Genomic DNA, 27,775 nt, shown 5'->3' with positions numbered 1-27,775 from the left:
TCTGTTTTTCTTTTCCAACTGAGTGACCTCCTCTGTGGACAAAATTTAGCCCTGACCCCTAACCTTAGGGTTCACCATTTGTCTCCAGTCCACTCACCACAAACAACTCCTGGATTGCTGTAAATGTCAGTGCAGTGGTGTTTCCAACCTCCCCCCTCTGAACCATAGGGGTCCACTCAGCCTGCACAAACAGGACTCTTTCATAACTACAGACCACTGTTTACCAGGTCTACCTCGTATCAGTCTCACATACTCTTGCATTTACATTAGTTTTATTACAACTTCAAAACTATTTAATCGAAAGGAAAAAGGACTGGATATTTTTGGTGAAACTACTGTATTACTCTGTTGAGTATTTTTAAGTCACATATCTCACTCTTGAAACATACTATGCTTAAATGGTTTCCTTGTTTGAAAACGAGCACAGGATACGTGTTGAGGATGGTATTACACTTTCCAAAAAACACCCTCTAATCAACCCGCTAATGGGGACCCCCATCTCACCTCACCCCCTTTATAAACTCAGTCACACACACACTCTCCCTAACCTCTCATAGTGTCCCAAGGTTGGTGTCTCTGCGTTAGGGCTCTATTGTTGCCTACTGCCGGATAATGTCCTTATTAATTGTACCTCTTTGTAAGGTGTCAGCTGCAGCCTCAGATTGAGATGGATGGATTCCCTGGAGTCCGCTGCCTGGCCGTTCACAGTCTTTCTGTCTTTAGACTGCACACAGGTGCAGTGTTTCGCAGGCAAGCTTACAAAACCTCATTCAAATGTGTGACTAAAGGAAAAAATATATAACACAAATAATTTGATTCTTGGTGAAGAGAGAGTGCTAATCTATGCTCCTGTGTTGGTACTGTATAACAACTACCACAAGGTATTATACACAAGCAAGATACCTTGCTATACAATGTCACACAATCAGAAATTGACAGCTAAGCTAGACAGTGTATGTTAGTATCAGTAGTTGATGTTGATGTTGCCCTTCCATTACTAAACTACAACATCTATTCCTGGATCTGGGAGTTGTGCATTCTTGTTTAGTGAACAGCATTCTTGCACCTGCCTTTGGCTGCATTTTTATGACAAAAAAAGATGGAAAATATGGAATGAAATGGCTTTCTCGTCTCTAAGTCTGTATTCTCAAAAACATATTCTCACCCCCAGAATGTCTTTGTCTGGTAGTGATAAAAGTAGTAATGAAACATCTTTTTATTGATTACTTTGGTCTGTTGAGAAATACTAGTTAATTAGGTGGAATGAAGCCTCCTTGAGAACTCCGGCATTAACATCAAATCCTCATTAAAGGAAACTGAGTCAATTTAATTAATGCATAATAATCCCCACCGATGCTCATTTTGGCTTTCTGAAAAACATAGCATGACTGCATGGGCTTCAAAATAATTCATTTGAAACATGCAAGTTTGATCATTGCCTGAATCTGTAGGCACCACACACAGGGGCCTCAATCTGAAACATTTGGGAAAATGTTCTATGATCTCAGCTTAGTTAATTAAATAGGGGCTTTAATTATATTAACTCTTCTCGGACATCATCATCAATGATGTGAGAAGTCATGTCCTCCTGGTGAAGCTTACTAATATAGGTTCAACAATGGATACGAGTGGCAAAATAACACTGCCCTAGTATCGCAAGCCTCAAAGTATCAATTGTTGTTCTTTGACTGAATGGATAAAAACAATAATTGAATGTTCGATGAGGTTCATGAAGGTTTGTATTATTGAAAGTCAGCAGGCACCCATGTAGTAATTGATTAAACAACCATATTTTTGGCATTGGTGTTAAAATCGTTTAAATCGTATTGTATGTCATTTTCTATACTCCTCCCCTGACTTCTTTCAATACTCCTCCCTTGAATGGGGGGATTGTTTGAGTCAGGGGTTATCCTGCATGCCCTTGTCAGTTTCCTGGCATGAACTGCCTCTGCCTGGCCAACACACTATTCTTACTGGTGACACACAGAAGTAAACAGACCTGCCAGTAGGCAAACATGACCAGGGCTATCTTAAAGAAGGAGTGAGATAGAGTAAGGAGGCTAAAGTGCTGATCTGGATACCCACTTGCATGCTTATCTCCTTGATATGAATTCTGTGAATGATCAACAAGACATAGGCGTCTGGTTAATAAAGCACAATGGAAAGGTAGCTACCCTGCACCTAAAAGTGTACATTTGAAGGGTATCTGCCTTCAGGCTTCAGCAGGGTCAGTTTGTTGGAAATGTAAAGTCAAACAATGAACACACTGTACTGTGCAACTAAGGTTAATTTACAGAATTGTTTCACTTTTTTTCTTTTTTAATGCATATATTTGTTAATTCTTAAAAAGCTTATCGAGCCCCTAATATCATTCATCATCCCTACTATTTGGCCGTCTGTTCCTACTGACAGAGACCACTTTGTAAGTTGCAAGTTGTAGACCATGTTACAATCCCTGTCAAGTGCAGTGATTCCAGACTTAGGAGCTGAAAAGGAGACTGAAAGACGTTGAAAGTGGCATTAATGGTTTAGAACCATTCAGCACTGCTGGAGATTTATAAGCAGGACCAAACTTTCACTCAGTCTCTTGTTATAATGATAGACATTTGGGGGATTATGAGCAGAGGCAAATTATTATATCACTGTCTGCTACCAATGTACTATCCCCACACTATCATGGTATCCAATGATAACCAAAGAACACTGCAAAAACATCCTCAAACATACTTACCAATCATATAAACCCAGTTTGATACATAATCATTCATAGAACATTGCCTTTTTTTCATAATAAACATACATGGGTAACTAGACTAATAGGATGAACAAGTAAAACAATCAGAGAGCAGAAGATGGAAATCCTTTTCTTTCAGATTCCATTTAGAGAGGCGCTACACGTTTTTATAGTGTCAATTTTTTTTTCTCTCTTGAAGTGTAGATGGAATGTTTGAATTCCAGTATTAACTGTAGAGCCTGCTGAGTTAAATTATGGTCATGGACGGTGAGAAGGCAGTAATCAATAAGGATACACGGGTCAGTGTGTAATGTGTCTGCTCCAAGCAGCAGGGACACTGCCCCCTGCTCTGTCCCCCAGCAGGTTAGATAAATATGATACTGAAACGGGGCATAATGGATTATATGATATCAATGTAGAATCAGGAAAGTGCTATTACACTCCCCTAGCCCACTGTGATAACTATTGACAAGGTTGGCTTTGAACATGATGATGGTTCTCTCTCTCTCTCTCTTTCAGTCTCTGTATTCACTCTCTCATGCTCTCTCTCATGCTTTCTCTCTCATGCCCTCTCTCTCTCTCTCAATTCAGTGAAGTGTATTGTATTTGCATGAAAAAGACTATTGCAAAAGACTATTATGTATTACAGACAAACATTAATGATCTATCTATCTGTCTGTCTATCCATCTGTCTGTTTACGCCTTTAGGTAATGGCACAGTGTATTTTGCAAATGTATACATTAATTGGCATTCCTTCGATTTATATTCTCATTCTACTTACCTGTTAATTACTTATTCATTTGATGAAAAAGATCTGTTAATAAATGCATGCTCATTTTCAAGATGACCCAGTCAAATGATAAATGTCAATTAACTAGCTTACTGATTTTGCTGCAGTTCTTACAAGCTGGCCATACAGTAAGCTCATATCACTGATCTACTCACATTATTGATTAACTCACTTCCTTAGCTGGTGAAAGGGATCAAACACGGCATGTGTGAAAGGCAATTATCAGTAGCCACTTCAGATAACCTGCCACAACCCGATACAGCCTTTTTCAGAGGTTGTCACCTCCATACCCTATCTGGTCGTCATTATTTTACTCTCTCTGTCCCGCCCCTTCCCCCCAAGCCCCGCCCGGTCTGTCTTTATTTTGTCTTTCTCTTACCTCTCTCTCTCTCTCGCTCTCCCTCCCTTTCAATCTGTCTCACTGTCCTCTATCACTTTCCCTTGTTGTCTTTATTAAACCTGCTTGTGTGTCAGGTAATTCAATATAAATAACACATATCAAGAAGTAACTGGTAAGGTTGTATCTCCATGAACAAGATTCCCGCTCACACTGGCACCCTCAGCCTTCTCTTGGGTGCTATCTTCAATGGACAGATAGGAGTGTGAAGAGGCTCTTGCCGTTGTCTTGATGGAGTGTTGTTGGGCCTTTGGTAACCGGTAACCCCTTAACCTCGGCTGCTGGAAAGCACGTCCTCTGAACTGATGTAACAATGCCCTAGGGGAGACCAGAGACTGACCTGAAGGCTTACATGCCTGCACAGTGGGTCATTATCAGATTCTCTGTGACTTCATATCAAACTTTATGAGTATTCATAAGCTTCCTATTTCCCAGTTTCAAAGGCTAGTTTGCGCATGGTAAAAGAAGAAGAATACTATAAATGTTACTTGTGCTAATATAGTTAAGCATTGTTGCTGTTTAAACCCAGTGGTTGAAAAGATTAAATGTGATAAAACCATAGCAAACTGGTCGTAGAATTATCATGACCGTGATGTTGGGCCACCATAATACAACATTCTATTTATGGGATTTTTCTTTTTTGTACATGTCTTTTCGATATTTGTTCTATTGAAATGTGAAGAGAAGTGACAAGACAATGTTGCATCCTCTTAGAGTATCACTGTCAAGAGAATGTCATAATAGTTTTACCAGTTTATTGCTGTTTGATCATGCTCAATCTGTCTAACTAGTTGAATACATTCCTTAGAAGTATATTTTGTGATAGTGAGCTCAATTATAACCAATCATGTTTCCAGATGTCCTATGTAATGTTCATTTGTGTATACTAACATTTATTTTCTTCTATGTTTGCACTGTCCAATTCTGTCTATGTTATTATGTTTGGAATATTTCATTTAATCTGTATTTTCTTATTGTAAGGAAAAGCCTCATCATTGGAGTTTTTGGTGACAGAATTTGTGACTGGTCTTTTCTATTTTCCCCACAAACGATTCTATAGAATGTTATTTGCATAATGTGTAATGCTAGAGCCAAGATCCTGATGGAATTTGTGCAGCATCCTTGTCTCTTAGCAACACTCTTGCTCTCTTGGTCTCTGTGTTAAATTGACTGCTCCTTAGCGTTCATCCTTTACCCATGAAACTTACAATAAAACCATCCCTCCAACCTGTGTCTTATCAGACATAGAAAGCCAAACCTCTCTTTTCTACATGCAAATATGTTTGTTTCATAATGCAATTATTGAATCTCTACACCATTTAGGTCACGGTGAAGAAGTGTTAACCTCTAAAAAGTTCATTATTTTAGTATTATTTTGGCAAGATGTCAGTAAGCAATAGGCCTACAATTAAGAACATGCATTTTTGGCTAAATCTTTGAACGATTAAATGGAGATATCTGCAAAACAAAAGTACCAGTGGAGGACTGTGGAAAATGATAAAGAATTAGAAGGAGGTTCTGGCTTTCTGCCTCTGTCCATTTAGGTGATGATGGGGATGTTGTTTTCTTAGAGGGAGATTTGGTGTGTTCTGAAAATGACATGCGCTGTCTCCCTCCATGTTGGGAACTGGAGACAGGATACAGATGCTGGAAAGCCGTGTTAATAGAGGGTCAAATTTTAGACAGTAGTATCCACCCAGGCTTTCAGAACTGCTTCTGTAATCCAAGCCATCTCTGACTGTTCTCTCATAAGCAAAACAGGACATTTGGTTCAATTACCTCTTTTTGACAAGACAGCCAAACCCTACAACCAAGCCCTGTACTGCTAGTGATGGGGACATTTTATCACCTTGACCACGTTTGGTCTCAGATCAGATATCTAGCATGGAAGAAATTGGCCTTTAATATATATGTTATAGGCTATATATATTGCACCGATATTAATTACAATTAATATAAGTAGGCCTAGCACTGTCTCAACGATCTAGTATATTGCCTACTTTACCGACAATTAAAATGTTGCCTAGACGTTGTAGTATGGTAAATAATTATTTTGCGCTAGGTGGTAATCATGTTGGATTATTACATTTGAGATCATTTATCTTGTGCAATCATACATTAAAATCATGTTAAATACTCTACATTCTAGGAAGCAATACTTGCCGTCCAAATTCAAAATAGCCTGGCAAAAAAATAAATAAAAAAAATTTCGAGTGGTTCTTACAGTTGTCGAACAAAAAAAATAACATTATATAACAGACAACTAGTTTGTCTGTTATACTCTAATTTTGTACTCTAATTTTCTAATTCTAATTTTAAATCAACGTAGAAAAAACATGATATAAATAATATCCTAATTTGTATGTAGCCTAAGTTTGTTTACACATTTGAGTAATTTGAAATACATTATTGTAAATTATGTGTTTGCTAGTGTTGTAAATCTGGGTCCTAAGTGTCTGTGGGATGTTTGCAAGTGGGACAAGACTGAAGCTTACAATGTCTTGTGCAAAACAAAAGCGCAAGAGGTTTCATGCCTTCACAAGAATCTGTTCAGAGCAATGATAATCGAATCAAATCGAAACAAATACCAAAATGATTAAAGTTGTCAATACCCATGTTACAGAGACACAGAGTAGGAAATCGCTGGTTCTTGGTGAACAAAAAACAAATGCTGTTCAACTGTTAAAGTGTCCCCGAACAGCTGCTGTAGACACCGTATTACACCTGTGAAGTTCGCCCGCGAGAAGGCTGCGGAAGAAAACGCACTCCTCATTCGCCTGCAAGCAGCCTGAGTCAGAACAGTGACCCTTCAAATTTTAATTAACTGCGAGCAGATGCAGTGGAGACAAAGGTTCAGTAAAGGACAAATTGGGAATCATGGAGTAAAAGGGAGAGGGAGGTAAAGAGGTGGGATAACATCGATGCTGTGATCAGTTTGCCCTTTAAACAACTAATGTCTTTGCATGGTGATGAACAGAACCAGACCTTCAGGATTTTTGTGTACTTTTTATTCGTGTTAGAAATATATAAATTGCAGGCTAATTGTGGCCTTCATCGAAATTGCTAAATTATTATTTCTAATAACAGCGGACTATGTTGCAGTCTAGATCTAAACCAAAGCTAGGCTGCATTTCACAAAGATAGATTTATTCAGACTGCTGACAGTTTTTGACATGCTCTCCACGGACTCATCCTTTGTATGAATCGGCTTGCCGCCCCATTTCGAAGGGGTTGTCAGGTGATATTCACCTGTCTAACGAGAAAGGCAGCAGATGACCTATCCTACTAATTGGCTGTTACATCGAAACAGACATGGTAACTGTACCAGGCAGCTACTGGCTGTCTCTGCGTAATGATTTCCCACATCTTCATACACTCTGGCCCACAAGTAGTTTATGGCTAACATTTACACTATGGTATAAATTCTGTAAATTATGGAGAGGAAAGTACCCTATTTTACTTGTCAAAATATTGAGGGTGTAAAAGGTGTGTAGCAAGGCTACGCTGCCCCCCCCCCCCTCCCAGCGGATTAATTGATCGCCTGCTGCTTGGTGCCACTTGAAACTAACACAATTCTAATAGGCCATAGATTAAATACCTTTTGTGTCCGGTCCTATCGATTTATAATCAGCTGTCGTGTGTGTAAGTATTTACTTGCGCCACAACGTGTAGCCTTGCCTATATAGGCCTACCTGCCTGAACTATCATTCAAATAGCCTACACTCACTCAAGAAGTAAGTATTCATTCTAACATTCAGGCGGGATATCTGGGATCGATATCTGGAGTTTAGATTGGGTTTTGGCAGGGACTGAGTTGCTCGCGGCAATTCTGTGGACTTTTATCCCAATCTACCACAGATTGTAATGATATAAAGCCCTCTGTCCAAGAACGTTGATTACATCAGAGATTCTCCGCCTCTACCTATCATCTCAGGTAATCTCCACTCCTCGTGGCATGCTCCCTAAATATCTAGAGCATTTATATTCCACTTGTCATTTCCCATATACCCCATGTCTTCTCTCGTCAGCGTGTCATAACCTGTGATGAAATCGTAAAATTGCCTGTTTTTTGGGGTGGGGAGAGAGTCCAAAGGGCATCAGATTCATGTCAAACTGACAGAGGAGGAGAACGCGGGACCACGGGGGTTTGGTAGCTACTCCTCCCCTTTAACACATTCAGCTCCAGGCATCATATTCCCAAAATGTAAACGATTGAATCTTTTTGTGGTTCGTTTTTAAGGTAAATTACTTGAATTATTTAAACAAGGAATAAAGGTTTAGCTTGGTTGCAAGCATCTTGTCTGTGTTCTGGTTGAGTGACTATCCTACTCTTGACACGATATGGTCTTGTCCCGCAGAGAGTTGGAGAGCGGGAGACACCCCCTGCAAATCCACGAATCCGGCGTATTCTAATGGTCTTAGGTTTTGGTTCCTGATAATAATATTTTGTATTTGTATAGGAAGCTTCACAGTTCTCAAATTCCCTCTCTGTGGTCGGATTTTATAATTAAGTTCCAATGTATTCATCCGTGAATCCCAATCAATTAGGCTAAGACTATCCCACTTGATGTTTCCAACTATATACATTTTTACAGTTTATATAAAAAAATTGCTCTATGTGATTTTTATTTAATTTTTTTATTTAGTCTGAGAATGTTTAAATATAAATGTGTCCTTAAACATTATACCCAACCTTACCCACCTTCCACTTAATGCCCTGTGTGTGTAACTGTGTCGCTCTGGATAAGAGTGTCTGCTAAATGACTAAATGTAAATGTAAACTGTGTACATTTTCTCCCCAGCTAGCTGAGCCTACTGATGATAACATGATGTAGCACTCCCCTGATGTAATTGTTTCTCAAACCAGTCTATCCCCAAAAAATATATGCTGTGATCATGCAATAGTAGGTTTACAAACAAGCTGTGTGTCTTCTGCTGGTTAAATCAGGGCATCATGCATTGTGTGTAGCAGCCTCCCACTGCCACACCTAACTGATAAAATGAAAATATCATCACAGTGCTTGTGTTGACATGAATCCCAAATGGACTTTGACAATTCTTTACAGTATGGCCTTTCATCTGAACCTATTGCAATGTTAAACCTAAATATTGTCCATTGTTGGTAAAGGAGGTCAAGAAACTTATGAGACAAATAGTTAAGGTTATATTCCATAATGAAGTATTCATGAAGAGTCAGTAGGAGCAAGGTATCGGTTTACATAACACTGGTGTCTGCCTGCTTCAGCTCCTCTTGTGTGGTGCTCTCTTCCCCACAGGCAGACAGGCCATCATTCCTCGTGTGTACGTCCAGCAATGATATCAAAAAAAAAAAAAAAAATTGGTCAAGCCAAAGAAAGGTCACTCTAATAATACGCAAGGTCAGTGGTGGGAGCCAGAGAGTCTCCCAGTCATTTTTCATTTGTTCACAGAGTTAATGACAGTTGCAGGGAGACGAGAACTTGGAGCCAGCCGCCATGTGATGTCACTAACACATGCCAGGGGATTAGGAGGGCAGGCAGGGGACAAGGACTGTGGATTATAAAGAGAAAAAAATCTTTACCCCCTCAGACAAGTTTATTCTATTTGGTCCCATGCTGATTTTAAGTTGGCTCTAAATTGCTGAACATTGTACTGCTGAACATCATGTGATACACTGATATGAATTGTGAAGAGATCAAAAGTAAGACTTTTAGCATAGGTAGTCTGACTTGTTTTATATGTACATAAACAAGTACTGCTGGTAGGCCGAAAGAACGTTCATCCAAACCCAAGGTACAAACCAGATGTCCTTCCACATCCAGGGAAGTGATGCTTATTCACAGAGTTTGGCTCGTGAAATTTGTTCTTGTCTATCTATGCTGATGGTGCTGCATGTGTTGGTTAACATAACACTAGGTTAGATTGAATACCTGCCAAAAAGTGAAATATGTAACTAAAATGTACTAGAATTTTGTAATTTAGAGTGGACCAGCGCCCCACCCTCCCATTTTTGCATCAATCTGTTGAACATACTGATGCATTAGTTGCCTCTGTCAAATTCCTTCAGCTAAAGTATCATCTTTTCCAGCTTCTGCATTTGTAGCCTGAATGTGGATACAGTAGATCCACTGTTTGAGCACAAGGTCACAGGGTAAAAATATGAATTGCATCTTGCATTACTTCCAAATGAGTGAAGCTGTCAGAGCAATAATGCAAGCTTTCAGTCCTACATTACGCCACTTCTCCCCCATTTTTTGGCTAAGGGTCATGTGCAAATCAAAAGTGACAGTCCAGCCAGCATGTCCAGCAGACTAAATTGTTAGTAGATAGGGTGGCCTGTCAATGGCACAGATCAGAGCTCTGTAACACCATGCATCTTCATGAAGTTCCCAAAGACTCTAGAAATCACCAGGACCAAATGAGAATGTGACAAAAGAAACAAATGTCTACACATCTATTTGTTGTCTTGCTTTACAAGCAGGGAGAGTGTCTTCTGAGTTCTCTTCATGAGAACTTTTTCTGTTGGAATGCCTTACACACAGATTTTTTTTTTTTACAAAGGTATCAGAAACTATTGGCAGGAACTTGCAAGATAACTACAGAATGGGATGATCCATACACTTAAAACTTTTCCAACGTATTCTGCATTATGTCAACATCAAGGACTAGATAATTTAAAGTATTTTTTTTCTTGAAGGTCAATGAAACAAGTGTCACATTGTTAAATGAATTCATAAACTAGAATCTGATTATCTCCTCAAAGGTAATATGCTTCCAGTTTTAGATGAATGAAATCTCATGGTATAGCATGTAGTTATTTTTAGATTTTTTTTTATCACCTATTCTAATGGACAAATTAATGAGTGCATGATGCTGTCACATCAAAGAACACATAAATATCATTCCTCATGTTTTTTTATTCAATTTTTTGCTTTACACCAAACTGTCAAAATCATTCAGTCCTCCATCATCCATTTGAATCATAATGAGTAACGCCATTACAACTACTTTGTCCAATCTTTAAAACAGAGGAAAAATAAAGTGTTTTTGTCAGGTGAAAAAAAAACTTATGCTCCCTGTTCTACATTCCTGCTGAGAGCCCTTGAACATAATAATACACCCCAGAAACACATGAACATTGAAAGGCCCTGATGGTTATAAATCTGATGGGATTTGCATATTTTTTTACCTCCCCCACAAGGAAGCAAGGGAAAACACACTACAAAATGAAAAATTGATGCCAGACATTGATGTAATTGGAGATTTTATATGGAACAGATTTGTGCGAGGGGGATGGTAAATGAAACAAATAAATCTTCTTGCAATTTATGTACAGTACAGTATATATTTTTGTTAAATGTCTTGCTCAAGGGCACAACAGCAGCAATCAAGCTATTCCATTTTGCTGCTCACAATGTCAGATTTTACCTGTTTACTTGAACAAGCAACCTTCAGGTTTCTGCAAATGTTCTCTAACATTGACAAACACAGGGTCATGGGTCAAGGTCGACATATGTACATTTTAACATCAGTAGGAATTTTGGGATAAATGGGCCTCCAAGAAAGAATTAATTCACTAATAAACCTGCTTTTAAGAAGATGAGGATGTTGATGACTGTAGAATGCCTATAATTGTTTTTAAATTGTTTTTGCATTGATACCAACATTATATCCATACCAAACACTTAAGATTTATTTATTAAAGTGTACTATAGTGTGGATTTCTCTCTCGCTAATTATGTAAGTATTGTGAGCAGCTCTGCAATTTCACACATTCTAAACCTCTCAAACACCCACATGTACATAAAGAGAAATATTTAGAGACATTGTTTCTTTAATCGTACGATACATGTTTAAAGAGCCACAGTTGTATTGTCTGTTTCACATCTTATGAAGGCTGAGGTAAAGGCTTGTATTGTGCCTTCCAAAATCACCCGTCCCATGGCCATCCAAACATCAGAATTCTCCAACCCCTGTTCCCTTTTTGTGATTCCACTGATCTGAGCTTGAAATGCGAAGACAGCAAAGCACTAAGCCTTCAAACGTGTGATATTTTCAAAAGATCTCTGGAAGCAATCTCAGCCTGGATGACCCCTGACAGCTGCACATCTCTTTATTTCTCTCTCTGCCGGCACTTCATTTGGTAGAAAAGCTCTCAGATTCACACCTCTGTCAGACAGCACAAGTGTTTATTATGTGCATACACACAGAAAACCCATAGTGCACACAACCCAAAAACATGCTATCTTTGCTGTTCATGCTTCAAACACTGTGCTACTGTACTCCCATAGTTTCTTTAATGGCTCTGTGTTCTTTTTTATTCTCCATTTCCAATTAGTTTGCTGAAGTATTTTCCTAAAGAGTAAAAAATAATTTACAGAAAATGTAGCCTCTTACATTATGGTGAACAATGAATAAGATGGTTTCCTTTCAAATAGATGTGTTCTAGTAGGTTCATTTCAGTGTAAAAGAAAAATGAATGTTATAGGAATTAAATTGCAATCTGAGGGTCCAAATCACTCTTCTGGTAGAAAACATGTCTGATGGAAGTTTGGTGTCAACAACAGCACACTCAAATAATTTGAAAATAATTAGATCCACAACAGTTCAGACTTAAGAAATTGTAATTGGGGCATCATAAATTTACCACAAGAGACAAATATCCACACCAACACAAAACTCCAGAACAATAAGATGCATGTTTATTTGGTGTTTGCCTTGGTTCATTTGAATGCCTCTTTCTCCTCCCTCTAGGAGTGTATGTACTATTGGTTCCCTCCCTCTCTTGAAATGAGACTGCAGGCTCTATCATTAGATCCGATGGCAAGTCTTTATACAAAGTGTTTTGCATAATTACATACCAAAGCCAGAATAGCCACCCTCAAATTTTATGGGTCACAAAGCATCAACAATTGCCACATTATTGTCCACCAAAGTCCAGCCTCACCAATGACAAGGAATGAAAAAAAATGTCCTCTCCCTAATCTAAGTTTGGGAGATTGAATTTTCATTCTTATAAAAAGCAAAGAAGATTATTTCCAAACTGACAACTTGTTTACATATATTTGTTAAGTTCAGAGAACTGGCCAGGACTTCGGGATACGCGATTAAGACTGCACACTCAGTCCAGCACAATATGAAAGGACCTTATAAAAAGAGTAGATTTAAGTCCTCTTTTTCAGACCATAGTACCCTCTCTACCTTTGTGTTGAGGTAATTAAGATATTCTAGGATAGACAGCTTGTCTGGTAACTGAATCATAATATGTCACGGCTTGCTGTAACAATTCATTTTAGCAATCAGTTTGTGGAGATTGAAATAGGCTACTGTTAGATTGTAACACACTGTAACACATTGTTTCATTATTATTAATATTATTGCTATTATTAGTTATCATTAGATTTAGCAATAGACTGATATAGTCGTTTTAGAAGTCGCTTGTCTGTTTGTTTTGCTAATCATGTCTTACATTATTATTAATAATAATAATAGTTTAATAATAACATCATTCATAGTATCAATGCTCTTTTTCTTGTTATTATTAATTATTATCATTGTCATTATTATAGAAAATATAATTCAAATTATTCTTATTTGAAAAGTTGATCCACCAAAATTATAAATATGGTAAGACATTTGAATTTACAGAGCAAAATGTTTGTGTTAATGTTTGTGTGTGCGTGTGTGTGTGTGTGTGTGTGTGTGTGTGCGTGTGTGTGTGTGTGCATATGTATATGTAGGCACCTATGCATGGGTAGGTCTTGTGTGGTGGGTGTTTGATTGTGTGTTTGCTGAGTGTGTACTTGACCAATGTTATATATGGGTTGAAATTTAATCTGACATTTCTTGCATCACATATGGACTCTTTAATTTGTAATCCATCCATAATAATAATAATAAATTAAACAATAATACATTTTCGGATTTCCAGCATTGACTCAAATTGATTACAATATTTAGAGTAAAAAATACAATGCTGTTTGTTAGTTTTTTTCAGTAGAATGTGGACTACAGTCCATCCTTTCAAGCACCAAAATAATTGTAGGCCTACTAATTTGTAGAGAATGAGAGGATTATTGTGGAAGTTCTAGTGTTTGACGTAGGTGTAGTAGGCTATTTTTTCAACTGTAAAGAAAGCTTGAGTTCGTAGAGCTTCAGTTCGTAGAGAAAAAATAGCCCTACAAACGAATGCGTGTAAGTAGATGGACAATATAGTAAAGAGTGGCTCCCGGGGCTAAAAGAGATGTCTCCTATCCGTAGAATTATGTATAATATATTCACCTGGTTGATTTATAACAGAAGATAGTAGCCTTGTATCGTTAGATTGGGCTGCTCATAATGCTGCATGTCATAATTTGATATGCAAAGCCGGTATGTTTTAAATAATAATAAATACTGGCATAATGGCTCTGGCTCTGGTCGCATGTTCGTAGCCTACTGTTGAGCTTCTCGCAGCAAAGAGTATATGTCTAAACCTGTACATATTGTGAAATATATATGGAACAGATCGAATGGTTGTATAAAAACACAATATGTAATGTTTCAGCTGCCAATATTGTAAGTAAAGCTGAGCAGCGTTTTAGTTGTAAAGGCTAGTCAAAGCGAGTTTACTTGCAACTGCTGATTGAAATTTAGAACATGATGAATTATGAACAGGAGTATAAATTAATTTAAAATTAAACATATTACAGTGGGCATGCAGTAAATTTTCATGCAGTAAATTGTGATTCACAGACTTTCAACATTGCACATTATTCTCATATTGCAAAACAGGCTTCTATAGACAACAACACTGAATGCACGTATTACGTTCATATTATTGTTTTGTGGATGCGCATTTTCACATCGTTTAGGAAGACTTCGAACACATCCTGAACACAAAAGAAATGGAACGAATGTGAAGTCCAAGCGCATGTCCATTTTAGTGGTTGGCATGCAAAATAGCGCCATCTCGCTTATAAAATGGGAAAATCCGGTTTGTGTTGTTTCTGCCTTGTCTTTGTATTGGCTAACTCTTTTGGTGTGTTCGCCTGTCATGGAAAATCTATAATAAAATCTAAGTTTAAGAAAATCACTAGGGAGTAAGCAGTCCCTCAAATCGAAACACTGTTCCAAGATTTAGCCTATAGCCTACTCAAGGTGGAGAAATAGCCTAATTTACAATAAGTAGGCCTATAATTGTGAAGCAATGAATAGGTTACCAAATGTGCTTTTTAACGTGTAGCATCTGCATTGGATGAACCAAGGCTTAGGCTACTTTGTTTTGAAACAACAACAAAAGAGAGAAAAGGCAATCTTTGTATCTTTGTAATGATATCACATATCAGATTGCCCATATCTTCGTCATACCCCATGTATTAATTTAGGAGAGTTGGAATAGTCTGTATGCCTACATATGTAATCTAATTATCCTACATCTTATCCTAATAAACACTCAGGAATGGGTTGACGAAATACGGTAAACAATTAATCTAACACATTGGTGAAGTGTTTTATTCTCTTTTCAAGTTGTTTGTATGCATAAACATTTTGTTCGTGTGGCATTTCATGACTGATGGGCACGAGAGGAATAGGCCCCTTACAGCCTTTCTTTTTTATCATTAAAGTGAATTCATGATTGCTTTAGTTTCTCAAAGAAGGAATGAAGCTCAGATGTTCAGGTACGCTGAATATCAAGCAATGGTGCCGACAACGGACAACCCCTTACAGTAATACAAATATAAATCACCAAAGGGGACAACCTCCTTAATAAATCTAAGGGTTAACGATATTTTGTCCATTGGGCAAGAACAACAATAGGCTAAACATTCTACTTAACTACCAAATAACAACTATAGACCTACAACAAAGGCGATTATGACTTGGCAAATCAACGTCTAAGAAAGTTATTAGAATTCAGAAGCTTATCTTGAAGTTCAACATACTTTTCCAAAGGCATTCCGTGCCAATTTAAGCAAATCAAAGCAAGCCACCTATCATTTGTGTGGAAAATATATTTGCTGGTCATCAAAGAGTCATAAAGACATCTGTAAGTGGATTTGTATAGTACATTTGATCTGAAATAACAATAAACCTACCTATTCATTTTTGCGCTGTTGCAGTAGGCCTACACCTTAGACATGTAGCAGTTAGGCCCATATGCCAAGCTAACTTGACCAATTTAAAGACAGCACGTTTGAAGTCTCATATCCACGCAATGTGTTGCACGCCCTCCCCGGTTGTCTTAAGGAGGGGCCTAAAGCGGCTTTGAGAGAGAGAAGGAAAACAACAGCTCCATCACTTTAGGATAAAGCTGCCAGTAGGTTGATGACGCCTGAAATAAATATTTTTTTTGCCGTGGGCTATTTGAAATTGGGCATTGAATAGGACGGCTAACATTTTCCTTCATGTTTAGCCTACACTAAAACTTTCTTTTCGGCTCCCCTATGCGTAGGCCTTGCGTCTTCTGACAAATAGAAGAAGACTAGTAGCCTTTAGTTCTCATTTCATCAGCATTATCCAAAAAGGTTGTCCGTCCGAGTTAATGTATTTATTTTGTAACCTTCTGACTTGTTGCTGTTAGTGGGCAAATAGCTACGTCCCGTCCAACAACAATTCTGCAGTTCAAAGTCATTAGGAATTTCACACATCAACCATCTGAAAGCTTGCATAGGCCTATTTTTCTATTTTTTAACAGCCACAAAGCAAACCACCCAGTTATCGTAAAAAGATGAGCTCAAAACTCCAGCTTGGTAATCATTGCGATGGTTAATTAGTAGGCTGTTATTATTCTATGATTAACTTGACTCAATAATAGTTTGCTTGAGGATGTCAACGTGAACGCGGACAAGAATATTCAATAGAATATTTTGAAACAAATATTATTAATTGGCTATGGTAATTACATTTGTCACATTACCTTTTCCATTAGCAACTTATACTTTTCCATTGACGATAGATTTACAAAAAGAAACACAACCAACATTTTTGCAAGTAAAGCATTATGGCTAGCCTATTAACCATAATTTGTATCACGCGCTGATGAACCGTGCATGTAATTAGTCAATCATATCACATATAGGCCTTTATAGGCCTATACAGCATGTCAAAGCTCCTTAAGGTCTTTGGACTCAGTATCAATAAAAAGATTGTCGAAAATGTTATATTAAACAAAGTTGAATAAAATGTTATATTAAACAAAGTTGAATAAATGACAAGGGACAGTCTGCCGTGGGTGTATCCTAAATAAGAGTATTAAAGTCTCCTTCAAATGTTCACAAGATTTTCATCGCTGATCCATCCAGTTACTCCTCTTTGTAATAAGGCTTCACGGTCTTCTCATTCCTCATTGGATCATCTGTGATGTCACCTAATTCATGTGAATTTGAAATAATAAAGTGTTGTTGTAATTACTTTTGTAAAGAAAAAAGAATGTATAAAGTCCTTACTTGTCCTGTCTGGTCGAGTTGTTCCCGCGTCTTTGTCTCAGTCTGCTCAGCCTCCAAGTTCGGTGGGACCTGTCCTGCAGGCCAATTTGTGGAACTGCAAATGAGGTGGCCAACTTCTTCAGCTCCCACGACCATTCTGGAGCGCGCATTAGCCAACTATGTCCGCTCATCCAGGGATGCCAATGTATTGAATTTAAAATGAATTATTATTTATGCTAGAATTGCAAAGATGTTATTCCCTCCCATATGCAGTTTTCTTTTTTCCCTTCCCATAGCCACTGAATGTAGTGCCACATTGAAAGGCTGATACTTTCTTTCCATACTGCCATACTGGTGTCGACTGGCCCTTCTGCTTAGCATCCCCGATAATTCTCATTTGGATCAGGGGGAAACTATTAATTGCAGGAGTGCTTATTTAAAACTCTGGGATCACGCAATTTTATTCGACGTCATGATGACATACCGGCATAACATTCACTAAGGTTTGGTGTAGCCTACTGTGGCAAATGCAAAACCATCGCTTCCACAGTGGGCCTATAGCCTAATAATAACATACTACATTTATTAGCCTATTATCACATTATACACATTAAAGAGATATCTATCGATCGACCGACCGATCGATCGATAGATAGATACATACATGCATGCATGCATTGCATAGATACATAGAAGATGGAAGAACACGTGCACAAGTTACTGAGCAGCAAGCGGACAGTCAAATTTTCCGAGGACTCCGCAGGTCTTGGAAGTGACAGTTCTTTAAATAGCGGGTAGATGGCACAATTTTCTAACATTTAGAGAGAACGCATGACGCCGGGCACAGAGATCTGTCTAAAACACTGTATTAAAAAATGACAAAGTAGAATACTTACTGAAGTTGACAAGACTACGACTGTCGACGTATTCTTTAGGCCAACACACCTAAACAGGTATTGTTATAGAAGGCCAACAATTAAGGATAGACCAAATGTCTTCAACACTAAATCGAGCAAGATAGATTAACAATGGTCCCTTTCGGCCTATACCGTCTTTTTGCAAAACATGACGTCCCTTTTACTTTTACTGGGTAGTGACAGGCAGTATAGGCTACCGGGTTTTCTGGCGTCGGACCACATTGACCTGCCTCTCAAATTAGGATGTATTATTTGAGTAGGCCTATTCGAATCGATGAGAAGTTCACCTATAAGAGTTTTTGGAGGGAAGATTATCAGTCAAAGTCGTGAGAAAATGTCATGACTTATAATTCGTTTTCTTGTCTATCTAGGACACGCGAACTGGAGCTCCCTCAAGACAGAGGATTGCCCGAGCTCCCAAGAGATTTGTGTGTGTATACGGTGGTGTTGGATGATCAGTTATCCGTTATCAGATAACTAATGCAAGAAATCAATTGATATATTGAATGAATGTTGCAACATACAGTAGGCTATAGCATGTGGACACCCGGACATGGCATTAGGGACCTAGTTCAGCCACAAAAACGCATGTCATAATTTAAACGAGGTAATTAATGGGTCCATATATTTTGAAAGATAAGATACTAGTGCAACGTACATAAACGACAGTTCTGAACATGTGTGTGTGTGTGTGTGTGTGTGTGTGAGAGAGAGAGAGAGAGAGAGAGAGAGAGAGAGAGAGAGAGAGAGAGAGAGAGACAGACCGACAGAGAAAGAGACAGCGAAAAGGAGAGAGAGAGACAGAAAGAGGGAGAGAGAGAGAGAGAGAGAGAGAGAGAGAGAGAGAGAGAGAGAGAGAGAGAGAGAGAGAGAGAGGACATATTGGCGGGACTGCAGCATTCAAAAGCGGAAAGCAAAGACAAAGATTTAGCTAAATCTGTTTTAGTTAGGGCCCTACGATCTATGCGAAGTTTAATCGCCAATTGAAGTAGTACATTTTCCTCAAGGATTTAATAATATGACATTGGATTGAGTGGTGACTCATTAGTTTGTTAATAAAGGAGAATAAGTGCAAATAATAGTTCAGCTTCAACACGCTGTCAACTAAAATCCACACCAGTAAAGCAGTGGTCCAAAAGACTCCAAAATTATTGCCAATGGCATGAGCCATTAAAAATGAGGGAAAGGGCATTCAATGTAGAGTTATCCTTGACAATTGTAAGATATAGCTAATGTCGTCTCAAATAAACGTTTATCTTATGTTAGCAGTATGCCTTTAGTCTACGAAAACGGTATTCAGTGTTAGCCCTATATTAATGGATTTGCATGGTAAGATATAGCAGTTAAGCAAATGGGCTTGAGGTAGCTAACATTAGTGTTTTTGGAATCGAAGAAATTGTCATATAAATAGCCTATTCCTTTTCACCCTTGCCCCGGGAAGCCTAGATTCGTTTTGACAAGAACAGCAAGGATAACAACAATCACTATAGGTTATGAAAATATTGGGGCGTTTCGACAGATATCGGCTTATAGCCTAATAGCTATTATTGATGACTCTGTCTGCTTTTGCGGTATGGTTTCTCTTATGCATGAACCGTGGCCATAGCATTCGTTGCAGTATTGACTACGGGGACACAGATTAAAGGATAGTTTTGAAGCCGGGACGGCACGCTTGATCTCCATCGTCAAATTTCAAATAAAAGACTGCTAAACTTGGGGTGGAGTCCGTCGTGTTAAAAAGTTTGTCTAATGGATTGAGGTCTATCTTTTCAACTTTAAAGTAAGGAAACCATAGGCTATAACCTCTAAATGCATTTTTCATAAACTGCAAGTGGCCTACATTTTATAGTCAACCGACAAGGCATTGCCTGGACAGTAAACGTTTGAATTTGAAATAAATTAGGCCTATGTAACATCACAATATCAGGTTAACCCACAATCTATCTCCGTTTTTGTAACAAATAACTTTAAGTTAACTTAGTGACTGAACTAACTAGCACACGCCTTGTTACCAAGGCCAGCATATTTGAGACAACAGAAAATAATCGTCAACCAAAAGAAGCCAGTCTCTCTCTCTCTCTCTCTCTCTCTCTCTCTCTCTCTCTCTCTCTCTTCCTCTCAGAAGGAGGAATTTAAGCAGAATGTAAACTTGCTCTCTCTGTTGCTCTCTCTGTTTCTCTCTCTCTCTCTCTCTCTCTCTCTCTCTCTCTCTCTCTCTCTCTCTCTCTCTCTCTCGGTCTGTCTATCTCTCTCTCACACCTACTTTGACCCAGACAGGACTATGTGCACGCGCACACATACAATAGTTTCAATGGTAATAAGCAAACATAGTAAACTTTTGTTTTCAAATTCATAAATTATAATTTAATACCAAGAACAAATTTACAGCAGAATGCTCGTTTACAATAAGCTAACACAAACAAACAAGAATTGTGTTTAACTATAAACTTTCACACACACTCACATGTATCACTTGCAATTAATAATCATAATAATAATAATAATCGTCATAAAAAAAGTATCTATACGTTATCAATACCCTGCAGTCATATATTTTTATATATTTATATAAAAACGTGGGTCAGTTTAAACTGTTCATAATTACAATCATGTATCATTCTCTGGTCCATATGTGGCATGGGAACAGCCAAAGATCAGTATTCAATCAACTACACAATATGATCCCTTTTTATCCGACCACAACATGGTGTCTTGTGTGTTGAAGAAAAGCCTCAAAACAAGGACAAAATTGCTAGCTTTCACACACATGTACGCACGCATGTGCACATGCATGCACAAACACACGCGCACGCACACTCACACACACACGCACACATACATGCACACAGACACACAGACACACACACACAAGGCATCTGTCGTAGACCGAAGGAGCAGAACACTAAGTCAAAATAGTACTCCTTTCCAAACCAGCTCACCCTGTTTAGTCTAAGCCTAATATTGAACTTTTGTTTCTTTTTTAAATACAAGGGCTAGTGTACTGAATGCACAGATTATATCTATACAGTCAAAAAACATTTACATTTATATATATCAAAGGTAAAATAGGTTAGCGACCTGTGGCCATGCATTCACAGTCTAAATACATGAAAAGAAAACATTTGTCGTAATATGTATATACATTACAAACATAACTTTCAGTGCTACTAGCTAAGTCTGCCACTTAATTTGAAGACGTTGTATTACCGAAAAAATGGCAACCACAGATTTCTTAATCACATATACTTTGTATAAAGGAAAACTCGTTGAAATGAATTGACCTATATTTACAACAATACTGCTTCTAATAAATGTTTTCAAGTGAAATGCTCAAGCATAAGACTGAAGTTTCAAATCTAATCGTGTTCTATAGGCCTACTTAATCAACATTTTTATAAGAAATTACATCGCGCTTGTCAGGCACTTAATGCTTGAAGTGAAGGGTGACATTTCAGGGAGGTCATAATAATACTGCTATTAAACCCTTTTCCAGCAATGTAAAAACATATGACCCATGACCATTTGAAAATAGGTATGGATAGTTGTTTTACTTTAGCCAAAGTTTAGGCTATAGGCTATGAATCATCGTTGAACAGAGATACTTAAAGGCTACATGTAAGTATGAGGGTTTCATTTGCATTAATACCATTTAAAGGTAGAATTAGGGTGGCCTGTACCGTCGCATAGGCAGTTGTCCCTTGTAAAATCTCAGTTTAGAGCGGATGTTCCACTGACTAGCCTAACTGGAAACAGTTACAGAAGTAACTGGACCCTGACAGTCCATCTATCAACCTTTAAAACGAGCAAATTATTTAGCTGGGTCAAAAAGTTACACTAAAAACTGGAAAACACCCTTTCCCAGTTAATTGGGCCATCTTGAGTAAGTGCGCTTGCAGCATTAAGCATGTATTTTCATAAGCCTTTTCCTATTGCTGTGGATTAAATTTTAATTCTTGAAGAACATTTGTACATTACTTTACTGTTTTAAAATAATTCATGGTTTTAGAAAAGAACACCACCTGTACTACATAATCACATATGCCGGTTTGGAACCAGAAAGAAGGAACAAAATAAAAATACAAAACACAGCTATAGATACATGGACACAGGACAAGTAGGTTGGAAAAAGAAAACTTACTTTTTCTTTTCCCTTAAGTTTTTTTTTCCAATTTTTCATTTTAAATGCACTTTATAGATTTGTTTTCCTTTTAAGGATTACCAAAATCCTTTTCATATTTTTTTGTTTCATTTTCTTCTTTCTTAAAAAATGGATAAGAAGCCGGTTGTTCCGAATGACACTGGGAGCTTTTATCTGCATTTTGAAAGTTCACTGGATGTCTCAATTTTAAAATTCACAGTCATTTCACAATGTCTTTCTTCATGAAAGCGAGCTCGTGTAACAGCCGTTTTCCTTCTACAAAAGAGGCTCTAACCATTGTAGTCTTAGCCCCTTTGTTCATTCCTTCTGCTTACTGAATTGACATGTAAGGCCAGTTAAAACTGCTCCCCGAAAGCAACATATCCCTGATGAGGGTTTCAATTGGGGTTTTACCTACCAATCGGACGAAAAATAATTGCTCTATGACTGAAGAAGAGACTGTGCGGAGCGAAGGCAAGCGAAGTAACAACTTCCCAAAACGAGTTGGCTGATTGGGATACTGGCTCCGAACATATTCCTCCAGGGCACATTGAGACTTCTCTTGCAAACTTTCCACATGGGCCACATCTGAGAGGCCACAAGCATCTAGAGGAAGACAGAAAAACATTAATCATGTTGGTTTCATAAATATAAACTTTTAATACATAGAAAATTTGTAAAATATTACCACAATGCTCATAAATTAACTGACATATCCAATAAGCATATATGTATACTATATATTCATATAACATACAACAATAGTCTAATAGACTGAAATCCTCATGATATCACATGTACAGTATTTCTGACAGCAATGGAGGCCTACCACCTACATCAATGTTCATACTGAATCCATTGTTTATTCAAGACAGCACTTTCCATGTATTATATTTTGTTGAATTGACCTTATCATTTAATAAGAATTGTCCTAAAAGACTGAGTTTTCATCATTTAATATGTCTATTTCATGAAAAAAACTATCTGTGGTGCTAATAAATGTGTAAATGTACACTTGAACCTGACAAGAGTTTTCCTAAATAGAACCAGTTAGGATTGCTCTCACTCCCCCCCCCCCTCTCTCTCTCTCTCTCTCTCTCTCTCTCTCTCTCTCTCTCTCTCTCTCTCTCTCGCCGACAAAAACATGCACGCTCGCACGCACGGAAGAGGGGAAAGGGTTAGGAGTTGTGACCTCTGCACATTTCGCTTCAGGAGTAGGACTACAACCCGACAGGCAACCTCGTTTAAATGAGTTGGGGGATACGGAATTTTAAGATATAATGAATACCCATTCATTGAGTAGGCTATACAACGTGACTAGTTACACTGCCAAGATATGTGTACAATGACATATTCGGTAGGAAATGTAAATAAATAAACCTTAAGTGTTATAATTAAAAGTCGACCAATATGCGAAGGATGTAAAAAAAAAAAAAGCATTCATGCATTTAGGCTATATAGTAATTGTGAATACAAAATACTGCCTAGCGTTATAATGTATGAAGCAAATTATTTCCGCACGACCATTACCTTTTTAAAAGTTAAATGTAATTATGTAGAGGACTGTAAGAATATAGCCAGCACGTTTGGATTATGACCCAGTTAGAGAGTGTGTCCAGAAGATCTGAATATATAGAATATCAGTTAGAACAAGTTTAATGATTGAGCACATCAATCTAAACGTGCCTTCATAAGGCAACAAATCGTATGCTTCTATGCATTTTCTAATTCCTGTATTTTTGGTGGCTTGACAAAGCCTACGTTGTGGGACTGGCTGTAATGTGTGTGAATGGAGCATTAAGCAAGTCTTTCCTTTTCTACCTCCCCCCTCCCCCAAGGGGTGACATCATTTATATCTGTCATTTTGTGCAATCTGTCATTTTGTGCAATTATATGTGCATTTGCACATATAAACCAGAGATTGGACATAGGCCTACATATAAGCTTACTAATGATAAGTAAAGTACTACTAAAGAGACAACTCATCGTCAGTCCTGTGATATTTCACACTAGCAATAGCAAGTAGCCTGTGTCATAGCTTAATGCTATTTCGCAGAGTTTGAAGGAACACTTGCATAGGGACATTATGTTTACGTACTTTCTTTATTAAACTAAAACTTTGTATGATATCCTAAAAATCGTATGTGTGATTGTAAATTACTTTAGGGTAAAGTAGTACATGGGGATGGATTCTCAACAAATTGAACGAAAATAATTATATTATTGCTAAATCATTCAATGCAAATGGACGCCCATTATGCTCTCGCTGCAATCGGCTACCCAGGGTTTACGACAGGCCGTAGGCTAACTTGACATTTCAATTACCTTATTGTCTTCAATTGATAATCTAGACCCCTTTTTGAACAATGAGTTTAAAATGTTTGACACATGCATAAGCCTAGCCTACTACACGCACACCCAACGGATTCATTGGAGCTTACCTGAAGTGAAAAGTACAATTGCCTTCAAGCAGCTGTATTCAGCAGAGTCAACGTGCAATGCTTTAAGCTTTTCCACTTGTTCTTGGAAGATCCTAATGTGGTCCATAAAGGCGACCACTCTGTCCGCAGACATGGGGGAGGCGTGAAGGCCAGCCGCCGCAAGAAGTGGAGCCACATGGAGAGGCATGGAGCACTGCGCGGCGTTGAGCACAAACAACTCACTCCAGGTCAACCTCAGAAGAGCCACCTGGTCAGTAATCTGAAGGTCTGGAAAGAATGGGATATTCCTGGCCCACTCCACGGCGCTGAAGAGCATCCTGGCTGCAAGTTCACAAATGTTCTCGATACCCATGATGTTGTTGGGTTGCATGCATTGACTGCCATACCGGGACGTAGGATACGGCTCCGCTCTTAGCAGAAGAGAGATATATCCGGATAAGTAAGAATGGCAGTGCAGTGGGTCCCCATTTGTCAAGGCGAACTGGCCGTGGTGTGGCTGTGTGGGTGGCATCCGTCCCCTTTGCACCGCTGCAGTAAAAAGAGAAACTGCAGATATTGATACCTGAATTCTATACATCATGAGACCATGTATTCTGACCTTGCACGCAGTAATGCTACATGATAACAGTCAAATTGAGATGAATGGGAGTATAAGCAATCGCCATTGTTCTGATTGTCAAAGATGCCTACATGTTCCAAGTGTAGGCTTATGGCTTATCCTGTGTTTGTATTTAAGACAGAACACTTTTTAAGCAATGGCTGAGATGCATATTCCTACATGTTGCTAGCATCCTTATCTACACAACCTGAGCCTTTCCAATCAACTAAACATTGTAGAGAATGCCTTTGCATAAATCTGTAAATTTGGCTGTTTTGTTGGGCCTCAGCAACATGAGTAGCCTACAAATAGGGAAAGGCAGACCTTGCATGCTTTAGCCTACCTTTAACCTACTTAGTGAACAATTTAGCTAGTTATACTACAAACTATTTTAGACTAAACACGAAACACAATTAAGATATATGCTATGTATGCCTTATGCTGATTAAAGCCCCGCTTTCGGATCGAGATAAACAGTAATGGGGGATAAGGGCTAGCCTACACACACGTTGTCCTCTTTCGACACTCGCCATAATAGCGCGTTTGTATTCAAATCCAGATGAATATCTATTGACTGACCATCCATATCAAGAATAATGTTAAATTCTAAAGTGTTGAATCGCAGTCACATGACTGAAATAGAAAATAATGCGTTAGACTGGAACTATTCTTTCGAACGCTAAAATGTAGGTTTGATGAGCTCCGTATCGAGCACAAGAGCAAGCGGCTCCATTGCGTGTCTCGGCCGTACAGCCGAGAGAGGAAGACCCGGGAGAGGATATAGTGGACCGAAGCATACAATTACACAATTCATTCACCGCACGAGGATTCACATGACAGATACATCAGTAAGAAAACAAAAATCCCAATACCTTCCCGTCTCATGCCAACTTTTAGGCATTTTTTAAGGCGACAGTACTGACACTGATTGCGATGGTGCTGGTCAATTGGACAATTCCTGTTGGCACGGCATGTGTAACTGAGGTTCCTTCGTACGCTCCGTTTGAAGAAGCTTTTACACCCTTCGCAAGTAAACTGGCCATAATGTTTACCGCTAGATTTATCACCACAAACCACACATTCTATGTGTTGCGGTTGCTGCTTTTCCGATTGACTCTGCGTCGTCTGGTTTGTCGGCGTAGATTGCGTGTTGTTTGGGGGTCCTTGGACGGGTGTCTGAGGGGTCGGAGGGGCGACCTGAGAGGCTGTCAGATTCAACTGGCCTGGTTGAGGGGTTGGAAGGGATAGTCCTCCTTGGGCTTGCGAAGAAAGAGTACCTTGAGTGTCAGCCACATCGTCCTGGGAGCCTCTCCACACTACCATTGCCATATCTATCAGTCAACGAAAAGAAACTTTTTGTCTGCCGTTTTTGGTGTAGCGATGATCGTTTAGCCTAAGGAATGCAAAACGTTATACTCAATATAGGCGAGTCAAGTAATTGTCAATACCCTACTGTTTTCAAATGTCCGTGGAATCTTCCGAAAAATGTCGAGATATCTAAGGGCTATCGCTGTTGCAGCCGCTGCGAAGCTCACGTTTCAAAACTGATGTGATGGCGAGCTGAGTCGCTGCCTTTCGCGTAAAGGCCAAGTCCAGGGGCGCTTACAGTCAGCCATCCAGGAGACCCATCAAGGGAAAAATGTTGACTAAATGATTGTAATAATGAGACGAGGTATGGCTATTCAAGAAACCGAACAGCAAATTGCACACGACGTGACAGCGGCATAAAACGCAATTGATGTACACACTGGCAGCGAGTGCTATCAAGTTCCAGCACGAGTCTTGAGGAAAATCATCAACTGGTAAAAAAATATTGCTGCTTCTCCTTTTTCTTCTTGTGAGGTAAAGCGCGAGCAGCGGCGCGCAACTGAAGCCAATGCTTGGGAGCTTAGAATGAAGTCAACTCTCCGACGAGCAAATGATTGCCTTCTAAAACAAAAAGATCACAACCTAGAACCTCCTTCATGCGCAGAAAAATAATAAGAAAAAGAATAGAGAATCAAAGTGATCAAATATGTTAAAAAGGGGGAGGTTAGGAAATGATTGCGATTTGTAGGAGTTGGGCAGGCAGAATGCTTTCTCTCTGATCAGCTCACTGAGCTCTCTATATAGTGAACTTTGACACGACTGCTGCAACTTAGCACACGTTACCATGGAGATGAGCTGCCATATAAGGAAAGTGACTGTGTTTGACTGGTCAGAGCTCACGGACCTCCCCCTGAACCCCATTGGCTAGTCGGCATTTGTGCTACTTGGTGCCTTGCCAAAGCACGGATAAGGGTCGGGAGTGCTGCGTGGTCCTAAAAGGAGAAGTATTAGGATGGGGTACCGTGTTTGTAGAATAGGCTAACAAAAAAATCGACAATATGGTCTG

The 27,775-nt window shown here is 38.8% G+C and overlaps 1 protein-coding gene across 2 annotated transcripts; it reads right to left on the bottom strand.

The window, feature by feature from the left end:
• Positions 1 to 20,566: 20,566 nt before the first annotated feature.
• nr2f2 (nuclear receptor subfamily 2, group F, member 2) lies at positions 20,567 to 27,485 on the bottom strand. 2 transcript variants are annotated; one of them, XM_062461654.1, is made up of 3 exons: positions 26,274 to 27,485; positions 24,804 to 25,349; positions 20,567 to 22,968 (listed from the first exon to the last, which is right to left on the bottom strand). In XM_062461654.1, exons 1-3 carry the CDS (start codon positions 26,728 to 26,730, stop codon positions 22,694 to 22,696), a joined length of 1,278 nt encoding a protein of 425 aa, XP_062317638.1. In that variant the 5' UTR covers positions 26,731 to 27,485; the 3' UTR covers positions 20,567 to 22,693. The 2 variants fall into 2 exon arrangements, with proteins under 2 accessions (XP_062317638.1, XP_062317639.1); XM_062461655.1 differs by having other exon boundaries at positions 24,804 to 25,331; positions 26,274 to 27,484.
• Between the last annotated feature and the right edge of the window lie 290 nt (positions 27,486 to 27,775).

This window comes from Osmerus eperlanus, chromosome 5, assembly GCF_963692335.1.
Source record: "Osmerus eperlanus chromosome 5, fOsmEpe2.1, whole genome shotgun sequence".
Lineage (NCBI taxonomy): Eukaryota > Metazoa > Chordata > Actinopteri > Osmeriformes > Osmeridae > Osmerus > Osmerus eperlanus.
This window is presented reverse-complemented; position numbering and strand designations above follow the sequence as displayed.

Bases quoted from the DNA above. Each gene is read 5' to 3' on its own strand.
- nr2f2 (XM_062461654.1), bottom strand. From the start codon at position 26,730: ATGGCAATGGTAGTGTGGAGAGGCTCCCAGGACGATGTGGCTGACACT. The intron at 25,350-26,273 runs GTATTGGGATTT...CAATATCTGCAG, and splicing joins AGTTGGCATGAGACGGGAAG to TTTCTCTTTTTACTGCAGCG. The intron at 22,969-24,803 runs GTAAGCTCCAAT...GTCTTCCTCTAG, and splicing joins AATTGTACTTTTCACTTCAG to ATGCTTGTGGCCTCTCAGAT.